The 17,141-nt window shown below is 47.7% G+C and overlaps 1 protein-coding gene across 6 annotated transcripts in view; it reads right to left on the bottom strand.

Annotated features, from left to right (window-relative positions):
• Positions 1-17,141, bottom strand: part of lypd6 (LY6/PLAUR domain containing 6) — a 314,028-nt gene that overhangs the window by 52,907 nt on the left and 243,980 nt on the right. For 5 of the 6 annotated variants that reach the window (XM_038789990.1, XM_038789992.1, XM_038789994.1 and 2 more), the window contains one exon: positions 8,501-8,682. In XM_038789990.1, coding sequence (XP_038645918.1) covers positions 8,501-8,618 — 118 coding nt within the window. In that variant the 5' untranslated portion in view covers positions 8,619-8,682. Of the gene's footprint in view, positions 1-8,500; positions 8,683-8,931; positions 8,952-17,141 lie in introns of those variants that run through there. The other variant, XM_038789993.1, reaches the window with a different exon arrangement.

Here is a 17,141-nt window from a genome sequence, read left to right as displayed (position 1 = left end):
ATGATGGAAGCCCACTTATTACTGTTTAATGTCATATGTATATGTGTGGAAACAAGACACGTTTCCCCCACAACCCCCACCGTAAATGTTAGTACAACAAACCCCCAGTGCTCAGCTCTGATCAGCGAGGTTCAGACCTGGTGTACTAAATTCATGACGTGGTACTCCATGTCCTACATAATCGAATCACTGTTGGTGATCGCGATCCTCATCATCCTAGTGCAGACCCTCAGGTTGAGGAAATGGAAGAGGAGAGCCTCTCGTTCCAGCACCTCACCCATCTATAGAGTGCAATCCCCCATCTTCGGATTCCACCAAACCCCTCAACCCCTCACTGATTACAACACTCTGTAAATAAAAATTCAGCCATGTATTATATTGTTCCATACTCGACTGCCGAGTTGGGAAGTGTGATGTTGTGGTGTGAATGGTTAAGATTTTAGAGTGATGAAATGTTTAAGTTAAGGTTAAGGTTAATAGTGATAGGTAGAGGTTCCCAATTGTAGTAATGCATGTCCCTTTGACATAGGGCCAAGTAGAAATGTTAGTTAAAATTTTTTTTCTCTTCTTCCCATAGTTTAGAACAGAGTAGAACAGGAACTGGCAAGAGGTCAGAACACAAGGAGGCAAAGTACATAGGTGATCCTTCACAATAGTACGATTGTGAGGATCACAAGGAGGGAATGTAGCCATGCTGGCCACGCAAAATGGACACTGAGCCAAACTAAAATGGAAGGCTGCTGGGAAACAGACAGTTCAGCCAGAACAGCAGTCTGCAAAGAGCAGTTTGCTTTCTGCAGCAGCAGAAACCAGTTTGGGCCCAGGTGAAAAGACCTTAGTTAGGTGCAAATGGCAAAACGCTTTGCATGCTAATGAGGCCATCAGACTTGAACACCCACACAATAGATACATTTGGTTCTGAATGGACACATTCCAATCAAGACCCAGACATCGAGGCACCAGAAACCTCCAAACAAAAGGACATAAGAAACGCCCCCTCCATCACGGAGACCTCCTCGCATTGGGGAATTAATCCAGTATCGATAAGAAATTGATCCAATAGGTAGAGCCCGCCCGAGAAGAGGGAAGGACAACAGAACCCCTATAAAAGATAGGGACCTCGTGTTGTCCGGTCTGTTAAACCCGTGCTCCGGCTCTGACTGACACCTGGCATCCTGACTCCAGCCGTTGAGCACCAGCCGCCGAAACCGTAAGTTCAACGCTCGCTACGCGATCCAAGCCCACTAGACTCCCAAGTACCAGAACGCTTGCTGAAGGCTGCAGACAAAACCAGGACGAAGGCCTCGTTCTCTGACCTTGCCTGTTCCTGTTAGATAAGTATTCTGTTTGCTTAAGTTTAGTTGTAGCTTAGTCTCTTAGTGTGTGCATGAGTATTTATTATAACTGTATAATAAATATTGATCGTTTGAACTTGACTAATCGGTGTATCGTCTTTATTACTTTGAATTTGACCTTGGAATACTTGTGACGTTGCCTATACGGCAACTGGCGACTCCAGAGCTAAATAATTACATAGAACAGAGCCTAGCAGTGTTAAGCACACGTCGAACTCGGAGGCGTGTTAATACACTCCAATAAACGCGTTTTACGCCCATAGTAAAACGTGCAACAAAGTCCTTCAGCCTTTCCTCATATGATCTTCCCTCCATACCAGGCAACATTCTTGTAAATCTCCTCTGTACCCTTTCCAATGCTTCCACATCCTTCCTACAATGTAGCGACCAGAACTGCACACAATACTCCAAATGCGGCCACACCAGAGTTTTGTACAACTGCAACATGACCTCATGGCTCCGAAACTCAATTTCTCTACCAATAAAAGCTAACACACCGTACGCCTTCTTAACAATCCTCTCAACCTGGGTGGCAACTTTCAGGGATCTATGGACATGGACACCGAGATCTCTCTGCTCGTCCACACTACCAAGAATCTTACCATTAGCCCAGTACTCTGCCTTCCTGTTATTCCTTCCAAAATGAATCACCTCACCCTTTTCTGCATTAAACTCCATTTGCCACCTGTCAGCCCAGCTCTGCAGCTTATCTATGTCCCTCTGTAACTTGTAACATCCTTCTGCACTGTCCACAACTCCACCGACTTTAGTGTCATCTGCAAATTTACTCACCCATCCTTCTACGCCCTCCTCCAGGTCATTTATAAAAATGACAAACAGCAACGGCCCCAAAACAGATCCTTGTGGCACACCACTAGTAACTGGACACCAGTCAGAGCATTTTCCATCTACCACCACTCTTTGTCTTCTATCAGCTAGCCAATTTCTGATCCAAACTGCTAAATCACCCTGAATCCCATGCCTCTGTATTTTCTGCAATAGCCTACTGTGGGGAACCTTATCAAACGCTTTACTGAAATCCATATACACCACATCAACTGCTTTACCCTCATCCACCTGTTTGGTCACCTTCTCGAAGAACTCAATGAGGTTTGTGAGGCATGACCTACCCTTCACAAAACCATGTTGACTATCTCTAATCAAATTATTCCTTTCCAGATGATTATACATCCTATCTCTTATAAACCTTTCAAAGACTTTTCCCACAACAGAAGTAAGGCTCACTGGTCTATAGTTACCGGGGTTATCTCTACTCCCCTTCTTGTACAAGGGGACAACATTTGCTATCCTCCAGTCCTCTGGCACTATTCCTGTAGACAAAGATGACTTAAAGATCAAAGCCAAAGGCTCAGCAATCTCCTCCCTAGCTTCCCAGAGAATCCTAGGATAAATCTCATCCGGCCCAGGGGACTTATCTATTTTCACACTTCCCAGAATCGCTAACACCTCCTCCTTATGAACCTCAAGCCCTTCTAGTTCAGTAGCCTGTATTTCAGTATTCTCCTCGACAACTTTGTCTTTTTCCTGTGTGAATACTGACGAGAAATACTCATTTAGCACCTCTGCTATCTCCTCGGATTCTACGCACAACTTCCCACTACTGTCCTTGACTGGCCCTAATCTTACCTTAGTCATTCTTTTATTCCTGACATACCTATAGAAAGCTTTAGGGTTATCCTTGATCCTACCTGCCAAAGACTTCTCATGTCCTCGCTTGGCTCTTCTTAGCTCTCTCTTTAGAGCCTTCCTAGCTAACTTGTAACTCTCAAGCGACCCAACTGAACCATCACGTCTCATCTTCACAAAAGCCTCCTTCTTCCTCTTGACAAGTGTTTCAACTGCTTTAGTAACCCATGGTTCCCTCACTCAACCACTTCCTCCCTGCCTAACAGGTACATACTTATCAAGGACACGCAGTAGCTGTTCCTTGAACATGCTCCATATTTCCATTGTGTCCATCCCCTGCAGTTTTCCTCTCCAGGCGATGCATCGTAAGTCTTGCCTCATCGCATCATAATTGCCTTTCCCCCAGCAATAACTCTTGCCCTGCGGTTTATACCTATCCCTTTCCATCGCTAAAGTAAACATAATCGAATTGTGGTCACTATCACCAAAATGCTCACCTACCTCCAAATCTAACACCTGTCCTGGTTCATTACCCAGTACCAAATCCAATACGGCCTTGCCTCTTGTTGGTCTATCTACATACTGCATCAGGAAACCCTCCTGCACACATTGGACAAAAACGGATCCATCTAAAGTACTCGAACTATAGTGTTTCCAGTCAATATTTGGAAAGTTAAAGTCCCCCATAACAACTACCCTGTTATTTTCGCTCCTATCCAGAATCATCTTTGCAATCCTTTCCTCTACATCTCTGGAACTTTTCGGAGGCCTATAGAAAAGCCCTAACAGGGTGACCTCTCCTTTCCTGTTTCTTAACTCAGCCCATACTACCTCAGTATTCGAGTCCTCATGAAATGTCCTCTCAGCCACACCGTAATACTGTCCTTGACTAACAATGCCACCCCTCCCCCTCTCTTACCACCTTCCCTGAGCTTACTGAAATATCTAAACCCCGGCACCTGCAACAATCATTCCTCGCCCTGCTCTATCCATGTGTGAAGAGATCAGTTCAGTCCATAAGAGGGTCATTCAGGAGTCTGGTGACAGCAGGGAAGAAGCTGTTTTGGAATCTGTTAGTGTGTTCCCAGACCTTCGCAGCTCCTGCCCGCCCACCAATGGCATAACGGGAATCTCGATGCAAATGCATTTGAGATAATTATCAGCTTTTACGCCTGAGTTTTCTCTCCCACACCCATTAGATTGTCCATTCATGTTGGAGTGAGGGATTGCCAACATGAATCACGGCAGGTCTTCCACTGCGTGCACGTGGTGAATAGAACCCGCCAGAGTTCAGGTGCATGCTTGACTCAGGAGGGAGAGGGTCATGCCCAGACACTGCCCCCTGGCGTTGCCCAGGCAGTGCCACCTGGAGAAGTCTCCAGGAAGTGCAACCTGGAACAGTCCCCTGGCGTTGCCACCTAGAACTGCCCCCTGTCATTGCCCAGACAGTGCCACCTGGAGCTGCTCCCTGGCAGTGTTCCAGTTGACTCCAGACAGTGGCACCTGGAACAGCCTCCTGGCATTGCCACCTGGAACTGCCCCCTGACATTGCCCAGGCAGTGCCACCTGGAATGAAATGAGCAGAATTGTCATGTCGTCTAGGCATAATTCTAGACACACGCTGCAAACTTGGTCTGCGATGCAGTATGGTCACAAGTGTATTTTTCAGGGAAGTTGTTTGGGGGGAAATAGTGGGCGGGGCAGAAAATCTGAATGATTCCGGTTCCACCTGAAATACAGTTCCTTATCCTGAAATTTCACTGCAGTCCCACCTCCTCCACTGACTCCCAGCTAATGATTAAGCTGAATTCTTCTTCAGGCCGGAGAGAAAAGCTAGTGTAATGCACCAGCATTGAGATACGTTTTTAATCTGAGCTCAGTGACTTAGCTCTCAACCTGCACTGCATCATTGCCATGAGGTGCTGTGTAAGAGATGGATACTTCCCCATAGTAAATCGGACATAACACTAGATTAATATATGCCCAAAGGACAAAGAGAAATGCGAGGCTTTAGCATCAAGTAATCTCTTTTATATCATCTTCTCCCTTGTACTTTATCAGAGTTGATTTATGCATTGATGCTATAATTTGGGGACAGGAGAGGTCTGCCATTTAAGGCAGAGATCAGGGGAAAAACATTTTCTCAGAGGATTATGAAACTTTGGAACTCTCTTCGTCAGAGAGTGGTGGAGACAAGGTCACAGGGGTAGATTGACACCCTTCTTATTCAAGAATCTACGGTTACTGAGGCAGAATGTGGAGTTCAAGTCACAATCAGACCAGCCATGATGGCGGAGCAGGCTCAAGGGGCCGCAAGGCCTACTCCTGCTCCCAATTCACATGTCCATATGTATGAATGAGGAGAAAAGTTCTCTCCAAACGAGCTCAACTCTGCAATACCCTGAATGACAATTTGAACTAAGAATGTTCTCAGAATGATGAGGGGGTCTTGCCAGCGTATTAGGGATACATCTTTCCACTGTCAGAAGGAATGATACCCAGAGGGCACAGGTTTAAGCCAATTGACAAAAAAGAACTAGAACGGATTTGAGATTTGTCTTAGGAGACCAAGTTGTTACGATTTGGAATGTATTCCCTGAAAAGATGGTGAAAGCAGATTTAATAGTAACCCCCAAAAAGGGAGTTGGAGAAATACTTGAAGTGGAAAAAATTGCAAGGCTCTGTGGAAGGGGCAGGGTAGTGGGATGGATTGGCTTCCACTTTCAAGTCAAAGTAGCTCAGGTATGATAGGTTGAACAACCTTTTTCGGTGCTGTACCCTATGATCCCATAACAATCTCACAGATGACCCTGAACCACATTCATGAAACACAAAGGAAAAGTTTAAAATGTAAAATGTTTTTACATCTCTCTTCAGCAGCAATGAAAATGAAATAAGGCCCTTTGTATTAATATTTAAAGAGTACAAAATCAATCAATTTAGCATTTCTCAATTCATATAATTCAATGAATGGGCTGACTCAGTGCTTCAATGCAGGACATTTGTGAATTCTCATTCAAAATTCAAGACCAAGGCTGACGCACATTGTTAAGTGTTTCTTTAGACTCAAAGGGTATATTTTACCAGCAGGCGTCTTTATTGCTAAGCCGGGGGATTCGCTCGGGGTGAGCTGTTCACAAGACTGGTCACACCAGAAAGAAATACATCTCTTAATTGACAGAACAAGAGAGACACTGCCAGTGGCAAATGACAAATTAGCTGCTCAATTGAAGGGGGTCAAGTATGGCAGCAGGTAATAAACACTTAAAACTTTAAAAATAACCGCTGGCTTATGCGCTAATTCCTCATTTCATGTTGACTCGGCCAATGTTGCACCATTATAATGTCACAGATAAAATTGGGAATATAAATACTTTTAACATCCCAGCATTTGTTAGAACGTCATTTCCAGAGAGTTCTTATTTCGTGACCACCAAATCTCAGGTTGAAGGTCTGAGATTTATCTCGGCAAATAAGCTGACAATGCACCTCCAAGTAGAACCCTTAATTCCCACCCTTCTCACTGGCTTGACCTGATGGATTCAGATGGCTCCCAACCGGTATCCTGGTACCTGATTGGGTTGCTCTAGCACCTTTCAATGCCCCTTCAGCTTGATAACCAGCTACGGATACGCGGTGCAGATTGGTGGTGGCACAGTAGATTTATCAGGAAGTGGTTTCTGCCCTACCTGCTTTCCCTCAGCTCGGCTCGGTTGCAGGCAGTGGGTGTTGCTATAGCCTTTCACAGCTCACAGAGCTCTTTTGCCTATGAGGAGATCCGACATTTCATTCCCAAGTCACCCCCAGAAGCCCCAGTGTCCCAGGTTCGATTCTCGGCTTGGGTCACTGTGTGTGGATTCTGCCCGTTCTCCCCGTGTGGGCATGAGTTTCCTCCGGGTGCTCCGGTTTCCTCCCACAGTCCAAAGATGTACAGGTTAAGTTGATTGGTCACGCGAAATTGATCTTAATGTCCGAAAAGGTTAGGTGGGTGTGGTAGTATGACTAGAGGTACTACGGTACCTGGGAATGTGAACTACCATTGCTGGAGAAGGCGCGCTGATCATTGGCCCAAGTGTTTGCCTTTTCATTGGTCAAGATGTATGGTAGCTCCGCCCAATGAGGCGGGGTACTAAGAACCAGTGTTTCCCAGCGTCCATCCTTCTTTCTGTACTTGAGCTGCTGGGGAATCATCTTGTATATTAAAGCCTTCAATTCGGACTACTCCCTCGTTTCAGTAGTTTTTGATCGCGCATCAATGGGGTTACTGGGTTACGGGGATAGGGTGGAGCTGTGGGCTTAAGTCGGGTGCTCTTTCCAAGGGCCGGTGCAGACTCGATAGACTGAATGGCCTCCTTCTGTACTGTAAATTTTATGATTCTATGATCCCTCTGCATCCTGGCCGCTCTCTTCCATCCACACCCTTCAGAATACCTCTTTCCACCAGCTCAAACTTGAAATCCATGCTGGAAAAGGAATCCCACATGCTGTCTAGGCCTAGGGCCACACCCCCTCCACTATTTGCAGAAAGTTGGTAACAGCCAATGGCGCCCGATCACTCAGATAAGTGGACAAGCTCCATAACCATCACCGGTGATTGTTGTGTTATTTACACTTATATTTATTTCACATTTATAATTTTTTTTAAACTTATAACATTTAGGAATATACAGTATTGCAACTTGTAATTTTTTTTCGATGATGAATAGCTAAAAGAACTGAACCCCGGTTTAAAACATCAACTCTTGTGGAAAATTTGATTCGCTCAGTGCTGTTTCGCTTAAAGTTGCACTTTTCAGGAATGCAACTAGAACATCAAGTTCTCTGGAATCGGGGAATATTGGTGGGACAGTGCAGTCATTTCTGGAGTACAAATGTTGAGGGAGAAAGAGCCCAATTTGCAAAAAAGCAGAGGTCAGTGGAACGTAGAAAAAAAGAAAGCTGGCCCTATGGACTACAAAAAGGTGCTCAACACTTACCGTTCTCCAAAATGGAAGCTGCCGGTCCCTGTTTACCTCATAATTTAGCAACATAGATAAGTTTACACACAAATAGGATCAGTTCTATCATTAATATAATTTCATCAAAGGCTGCCGAACTGAAAGAGCACTTTAAATGTAGAAATGCTCCTTGGCTTAAAGAATGGACAAATAAACAAGTTAACCTGTCCAAACAACATGGAAACGATCAAAAACAAACTTGTGAGAAATAAACAAGAACACCTTGTGATCTGCGAACAACGAACTAACTACCACCCATCTAGGCTTGTCGTTGCATGCTCAAAATTATCCTCCGACCGGATTTTTCCCATTCCAAGTGAGGTTATCTCTAGTCAACATTTGCAGATGTTAGTACGGAACACTGAAAATAACAATTATTTGATCAAATATATATAATGTGCAATGCTCATGTCTTCGAAATTAAAATGCCATCCTGCTATTCGCCCACTCCTGTAAGATTAGACATAGGATAAAAAACAAACGCAATTCTGCTTATCTTACTTGAAGGATGGAGGTAGATGATATCTTTCACTGTGAACTCCCGAGGCTGGACCAGCTTTAGACAGTCAGAAATTAGGCTCAGCAGCAGGAGCCAGGCCGATGCAGGCCGAGCTTCCATTGCTGCCCCTGGGCTTGAGCATACAGATGTCCAATGGGATGCCTTTTTCCGTGGCAGTATGTACCTGAAAACAAAGCAACAGGTTTTCTTGAGAGCAGCTCCACTTGGTAGGAGGGCAGCCGGTTTGGATTTGTTCACCAGTTTGGGACGTATTTGGACAAGCTTACAGTTTTCACGGTCTGTCTCCCTGACACCCACTCAGCTTTCAAAAACAAAATTAGATTTAAGACATCCATCTTACAGCAGATGAGGTTCCCCTGCGTTAGCCACAGGACAAAAGATTCAGTTTCATTCAACTGCACATCAAACCCACCGAGCCGATTCTCTTTGGCAATTGACTGACAACTCTGCCAGTGACTTCTCGTTCTTTGGCAGCACGTCAAATAAGGCAGATAGGATGTTGGGCAGACGGCGAGTCGGGGTTGGTTGTGGTGGTGGTTGGGGGGGGGGGGGGGGGGGGGGGGGGGGGGGGGGGGGGGTGTTACTGGAAGGGAAGAAGTCTAAAACAGCTGCACCACTCAGCCCAGTTAAATTGCAGTAAAACTGTCGGTCATCTTTAAAGCTTTTTTGCTTCCAAGATTTCCTGAGGGCACGGTTCCGAATAATTCGATTCATAACATTTTTTTCCTCGGTTGAGGTAGGAAAATGTCAAATCCACTTAGCCTTTACGAGCAGAACCTTTGCCCCAGTGGGCTACCACAGCATGCCTTTCCCTCAGCTCTTCATCCACCGCTGCTTCAGGCTCATACTATTATAACACTGTGGCCTTTGCTTTGCCGCCATGCCCGTAAAATTAACTGACAAATTCATGAAGCAAAGGATACAATTGCTCATTTGTCTGAGATGATTAATGTGGGGACATGTTTTCTTTACCATCACCAGATGAGGACACAAAAGGTTTCGGCTTCCTGATGGGGGAGAACGTTATTATAAATATTTTCCCTTCCAGCTCAGTGCACCTAATAAAAGCTTGATTCTCCCAAATTATAAAACCCTTTGTGAGCAGGGCAAGGCTTAATGCAGGCACGCCGTTGACCCCTGTAATTGGTTCCATTCCTGTCTGCAGTTAGATTACATTACCAGCAGGTCAGAGGGAAAACTTTGACTGTGTGTTTGCTTTGGTGTGTTATGTTCTGTCAACCACTTTCTGAAAGGGATAGAGGAAAGCACTACAGCACATATCAGCAGTGGACAATGCATCCTGCTTCAGACCATTGCAAGTGTTTCTAAAGTCAATATTTATAATTCAAACAAAACGCCTTGCGTGGTGAAAACCCACAGATCACATCCTTCCATTTGCATAGCCGAGACAGTAGTAGTGCCCACATTTGATAAGTAGTCAATACCAATATTAAATTATTTGAATAAGGAGAATTAAAACTTTCTTCAAAAAGATTCTTAAGACTTGCCAATACCTTTGTATAATGGAACAGGTGCGAAAACCCAATAACTCATGCAGCGCAGTTTTGTCAAATAAAAATGTTACGGAAAATGAACTATGCCTCTCTATACACCTCCAATGAAATGACAGGATATACTTACTTGGCAGGTATACAACTAAAGTGCTGCTTAGATTTATGGCAATCAATTAGAAGAAAGCAATGAGAAATACCTGTATTTATAATGCTCTTTATTATAACATCAACTCATCTTGCGCAATTCATTATTTTAGAGCATTGCGTCTGCTGTTAGGTTAATGCTGCAGGCTCAGCAATTAAATAAATTATGGGAGTAATCAATTGAGAAGCATTGACTGGGCCACCAAGCAAACTCCCTGCTTTCCTTTGAAAAAAGCCATGGGATCTTTATTATTCACATGAAAGGCAGATGGGCCTGGATTTAACATCTCATTTGAAAGATACCTCTCTGAAGACGAGGGACTCCCTCAGTACTTCTCTGGAGTGTCAATCTAGATTATGTGATTATGGTTCTAATGTGGGGTTTGAACATATAGCCTTCTGACCTAGAGGTGAAAGTATTTCCAACTGAGTCCAAATACATCTTATTGGCTTTTACGCACTCCTGGCTGTGTTAAAGCATACCATTTGAGTTTTAATTTGTGACATTGCTTTATGGACAGATATCCCAGGAGTAGCTTATTATGCCGAGTTGGCATAAAATGATGAAGGTCCAAGCTAAGGAATCAACTTCTCAATTACCAAATATATCTGATACCTTATAGTTTTTGGCAATGGAGCGTATCCTTCATGATGATCTTAAACATGGACCTTGAATATGCAAATATGGGATCTCATGCAGATTTTAGAGCCCATACCAGAAATGTGCTGCATTCAGTGCAAACCAACTCCAAGGCCTACCTGAACTAAATGAGGCCTAACCACTCATCCTTAAAAGGGACCATTGGAGACTGCCAACAAAACGTTAATTTTGTGTTTAGAAAAAAGCCTTATGTTGAGCCAGCAGGACAGGGGTATTCCCTCTGGTTTCACATTAAAACGGTGGTTCACCGGACATCACGGTGGCGCAGTGGTTTGCACTGCTGCCACAGGGCGCTGAGGATCTGGGTTCGATCCCGGCCCCGGGTCACTGCCGGTGTGGAGTTTGCACATTCTACCCATGTCTGTGTGGGTGTCACCCCACAACACAAAGATGTGCAGGGTAGGTGGATTGGCACGCTAAATTGCCCCTGAATATGAAAAACAATGTTGGGGAAAAATAAATTTAAAAGGTGGCTCACTGTCATCTATAGTTCATCCCCCTCCCCAAATGGCTTTGATTGCACCAACCCCCTCCTGTTCACTGACCTCAACACAGCTGAACAATGCAAGTAAAGCGGATACAGTGCTTGTACCAACTCAAGGAGCGCCTCTCCCCCAAGCCACAGCCTATTTGTTTTGTTAAAAGCAAGCTGAGAACTCGCATCTGCCTGTGCTCTGAATCAGAAAGTCTTTAGCATTTAGATCACACCAGAGATTTGAGCTCATATTCTATGCTGGCACTTAGAGCAGTGAAGCCCTGTGGGACATGTCATTCTTCAGATGAGGCCTAAACTGAGGCCTGCTTTCTCAGGCAACAGTTCCCATGGGACAAACTGCAGAAGAACTGGGGAGATTTCCAAGATAGCATCCCAGCCAACATTCAACCAATACCTGAACAAAAATTACCTTCTCATTTATTTCATTGCTGTTTTTTGGGGCAATTGCTGTGTGCATACTGGCATCCTACATGGGGGAAGGCAGTGGCATAGCGATATTGTCACTGGACTCACAATCCAGAGTCATGCTCTGGGGACCTAGGTTCGAATCCCGCTATAGTACTTGTTTCCCAGGCGGAGACCAGGCATAATGGCTAAGGCAAGGGTCTCGGAGGCCATAGGGTGGATGTGGGCAGAGTAGTGCCTTGGCACCGGGGCACCCTGGCAGTGCCAACCTGGAACCTGGGCAGTTCCGGGGGTAGCTAGGCTGGCACTGCCAAGGGATGCGTCATCAGCAAGGTTAGTGGGGTGAAGAGGGTGTTCCTGAAAAGGGGGGGGGGGGGTGACCCTAAAGGTGGGGTGGCCCTCGGTGACCCCATAAGCAGGGTATGCTCACTTGCTCTGATGCCCACAAGGACTATTGGGTGTGGGGGATGGTCACCCTCATTCCTGATGATGGGGGGGGGGGGCTCACGGTAACTTTTTTCTCACAGGTTGTGGGTTGGGTGTGTTGCCCATGTCTGCAGAGGGTCACATTGCCCATGGGTGGGGGGACCGTCAAGCTCACTTTGAGATCGGGACAGCCTTTCAGAATTGCGAACCAATGTCAGAGGAACAGGTCTCGCTGACGAATTTCATAGAATTTACAGTACAGGAGGCCATTCGGCCCATCGGGTCTGCACCGGTCCTTGGAAAGGGTACCTACCGAAGCTCACACCGCCACCTTATCCCTGTAACCCAGTAACCCCAGCCAACCTTTTTGGACACTAAGGGCAATTTATCATGGCCAATCCACCTAACCTGCACTTCTTTGGACTGTGGGAGGAAACCGGAGCATCTGGAGGAAACCCACGCAGGCACGGGGAGAATGTGCAGATTCCGCACGGACAGTAACCCAAGCCGGGAATCGAACCTGGGACCCTGGAGCTGTGAAGCAACTGTGCTAACCACTGTGCTACCGTGCTGACCCACGGATGAATCCACTCTACAGAAAGTGTGACCTTGATCGATAAGAAACTCACCATGCCCCAAACAAATGTGTATGTGTGGGTGAATATAGGGCGCAATTCGTCAGACTGAAGCTAAAATCTGCATTTAGTGGGGTGTTTCTTGGGGACTGCAGTGCCAGGAAATATCCCACTATCCAATGGCACCGTACCTTTCCTTTGGCATAGGGGAGATGTCGAGGCCACTCAGTGGGATTTCCTGCTGGTGGCCAAGACTCCTCGCAGATCGGGGTGCCATTTTGTCCGTCAGCCCTAATCTTTCTCCCTCCTTTCAGGCCCCCATTGATTTTTTTGTCACCCCTCACCCTCTAAACGTGGGGAGGCCCTCGGGAACCCCTTCGCATGACCCTCTACTTGGCAAGGACAGCAGGGCCTAACCTCTGGCAGTGTCCAGGCTGCTGTTCAGTACTGGTCTGGGCGTAACGGCACAGAAACAATGAGGCCATTTGAATCCTGTCGCTCATCTGAGATTGGCTAGGTAATCACAGTCAGGACTGAAATTAGGATCATCTGTCTGTTTCGATTAATGCTATACATATTTAACCGTGGCTGTGTCCTATACCATGAACATTATCCTTTGCCAGTTTCTTAATAAAATAGCTGACAATTAGGTTAGAAATTGTAGCCCCTTACAGTTCTTCCAGCATAATTATTTTCAGGCATACAAAGGCTGCAGTTCCTTTTTCAAGGACATTATTCCAGTTTTCAAAGCAAAATCAATGTCCAGAACGCACATAGGAACATAGGAGGAACACAGGAATTATGTGCAGTTGAAGGTAATTCAACCGTTCGAGCATGTTCCACCATTCAATCAGATCAAGGCTGATCTCTTCCTGGTCTCAAATCCACCTTCCGCATATCCCTTTAATCCATTTTAAAAAATTAGAAATATACCCATCTCCTTCTTGAAACCATTTAATGACTCAGATTCCACGCACTACGGGGCAGCAAGTTCCACAAATTCACCACCCTCTGCGAGAAGTAGTTCCTCCTCACCTCAGTTCTAAATCTACCGCCTCTCAACCTAAGGGCAGATTCTTCGACCCACCTGCCTGGTTGGAGAACCCCCGGGGGACGGCATGAATCCTGTCCTGCCGCTCCGATGCCAGCTGCCGTATTCTCCGGCGGCGGTTTTCGAGCGGGGACAGGGTTTCCGCCGCGCCGGTCGGGGACCTTTGGCAGCAGCCCCCCGGAAATTCTCCAGGCCCCGATGGGCCGAGCGGCCGCCTGTTTTCAGATAGTCCCGCCGGTGTGAAATGGACATGGTCCATATCACGGCGAGACCTGGCGTGTCGGCCGTCTAGCGGGGTCCTCGGGGGGGGGGGGGGGGGGGGGGGGGTGTGGGCGCAGGGGGATCTGGGCTCCCACGGTGGCCTGGCCTGCGATCGGGGCCCACCGATCTGCGGGAGGGCCTGTGCCATGGGGGCCCTCTTTCCCTCCGCACTAGCCTCTGTAGGGCTCTGCCATGGCCGGCGCAGAGAATGAAAATGAAATGAAAATGAAATGAAAATCGCTTGTCACGAGTAGGCTTCAATGAAGTTACTGTGAAAAGCCCCTAGTCGCCACATTCCGGCGCCTGTCCGGGGAGGCTGATACGGGAATCGAACCGTGCTGCTGGCCTGCTTGGTCTGCTTTAAAAGCCAGCGATTTAGCTGAGTAAGCTAAACCAGCCCCTGTGCGCATGCGCAGGAACATGCCAGCGGTTCTGCAACTGTGCAAGAACACGCTGGCAGTTCTGCACATGCACGGGACCACGGCAGCCCTTCGATGCCGGTTGGCGTGGCGCCAACCCCTCCGGTGCCGGCCTAGCCCCAGGAAGTGCGGAGGATTCCCAACTTCCGGGTGGCCGGACGCCGGAGTGGGTGGCGCCATCCCTCACTTGGGCCATCGCCCTATATCTGTGACCTCTCGTTCTAGATTGCCACACAAGGGGGAACATTTGGTCTCCCTTTTGGTAGCCACCTGGGGTGGCCACTGCCCAACACAAAATGGAAGATTACAAAGAATGCAGGGAAAATGGACATGTTGCAAAAGCAAGCAGCTTGCAGAAGCGCTTGTGTATTCTGACTGCTGCAGAAACCAGACAGCACTGTGAAAAAAACAAGTTAGCATACTAATGAGGCGATACCCGGTGATTCCCAGGTACAATGGAAACAAGTTAACTCAAATCGCTACATTGAATAGAATGCCAGACTTCCCGGCGCCAAGAGAAATCCAAAACAATAAGCCCCAAGAACCGCCCAGTGATCGAAGAACAGCCCGTTATTGGGGAAATTCAAATCAATCGATTGGGAAGAGACCCAATCGATTGAGAGTGTATAGAGAATCCGCCCAGGTGGGTGCGAGACCCTGGGAGAGGTATAAGACAGAGACCCCGACCCCAGCTCGCTCTCTTAGCCAGCCTCTCCTTGACCAGCTCTCTCAGCCGGCCCTCCCAACAAGAACACCTTTGTAGCAGCTCTCGAACTTGACCACGGAGAGGAGAGGCCTGGTCAGCAACCGCCATCAAGTAAGTGTTATACAACGCACGCTACGAAGCAAGAGGCCGTTGTTCCCTGATCCGGCAGTTCCCTTGTTCCAGATAAGTATTGGCCTGTTAGTGGTAGGATTAGCCTAGTCTTGTAGTTTTATATGCATAATTAGTAGATAACTGTATTGTAATAAACGTGTCTTGTTTGAACTTACTAACTGGTGTATTGAGTTATTGGTCTGAACTTGAACTTGAAACTTGTGGCGGTATCTTAACGATACTTGGCGACTCTAGAGCTAAGGAACGAAACAGAGCCAAATTGAGTGTAAAGCACACTCACCCAGAACGAGCAACAATTTACTTTATCAATCTGTTTTAGTGTTTTATTTACCTCGATCAGAACCCCTCTCATCCTTCTAAACTACAGCAAGTATAAGATCAAACTGTTTAATCTCTCCTCATGTCAACCCTTTCACCCTCGGAATCAATCATCTCCATTCACAATCTACTGCAGGGTTTTACACGGGAACCACTGTTTATCGATCAAAATACAAACTGGATGTTCCAAATGACCGCTTCAGTAAAAACATAAGACCTAGGCCAGGCCTCTCCAAAATCCCAGCCAAGTGTTGACGCCAGCGTCAAAACCGGCGTGAGCGATGCCGGCGTCAACAGGCCTCCAGGCCCAGGCATTCACCCCTTCCTAGGGGGCTAGAACGGCGCCGGAGTTTTGTGCACTACTCGGGCCCCGGAAGCTGGCCGGCCACCGCCGGCGCGGGTCCTCGAATACGCGACACGGCCGTCTCCGCACTGGCCCCCAGGCAATATGGCAGAGCCCTACAGCGGCCCGGCACGGAGGAACATAGCTCCCCCACGGAATGAGCCCGCCCGCTGATCGATTTCCCCCAATCGCGTGCCAGGCCACCGTGGAGGCCCCCCCAATCGCGGGCCTGGCTACCGTGGAGGCCCCCCCCCCCGGAGTCAGCTACCCACACCCCCCCCCCCAATCCCCACAACCAGGACGGGCCCCGCAGCCACAACGGTAAGGTCCCGTCAGGTCGGACAATACGCAAATAATACCGGCGGAACGCGGCAGGAACATGGCCCGTCGAGCGCGTACATTCGCTGGGGGGGGAGGGGGGTGTCCTTTCAATGACACCCGACGGACAGCGCCACTGCGCTGGCATAATGGAGCTGGAGAATCGGCGGCCCGACGTCGGAGTGGTGTGGCGGGATTCGCGCCCCCCCCCCCCCCCCCCCCCCCCCCCGCGGCGATTCTCCGACCCAACGCGAGCTCGGAGAATCCTGGCCCTTAAAAGTAATCATCCTGGGAAACACAGGGCTGGATTCTCCGCACCGCCCCACCGCGCCAATTTTCTGCCCCGACCCGCCGGCAGGTTTCTCCGTTATGCCGGCCGGTCAATGGGTTTCCCATTGTGGGGTGGCCTCATGCCGTCGGGAAACCCCCAAGCACCAGCAAAACGGAGAATCCCCCCAGCGGAGAAACACGCCCACTATTTTTCTTTTTGTTTAGGATCATTTTATTGAGGCATTTATAATTTTAACTTATTAAAATTCTAAACAACAGATCGGACCAACACACGCAAAAACCCCATAGTAACATACCCCAACGTCCCCCCCGCCCCAACTCCGAGCTCCCCAGATATTAGATTTCCTGCCCTTATTCTCCACTTCCATGCCTCCCCTTCCACCCTCCCCTTGCCCCCCTCCCCCTTTCTGCTGACGGTCAGTTTTCCTTAATGAAGTCGATGAACTGCTGCCACCTCAGAGTGAACCCCTGGATTGAACCCCTTAAGGCCTGAGCAACTCTGCCATGTCACTGACCCACACCCTCGACTTTGGAGGCTCCAAGTCCCTCCATCCCAGCAAAA

This window comes from Scyliorhinus canicula, chromosome 2 (assembly GCF_902713615.1).
Source record: "Scyliorhinus canicula chromosome 2, sScyCan1.1, whole genome shotgun sequence".
Lineage (NCBI taxonomy): Eukaryota > Metazoa > Chordata > Chondrichthyes > Carcharhiniformes > Scyliorhinidae > Scyliorhinus > Scyliorhinus canicula.
Note: the sequence above shows the minus strand (reverse complement) of the source record. Positions and strands in the feature narration are given on the sequence as shown.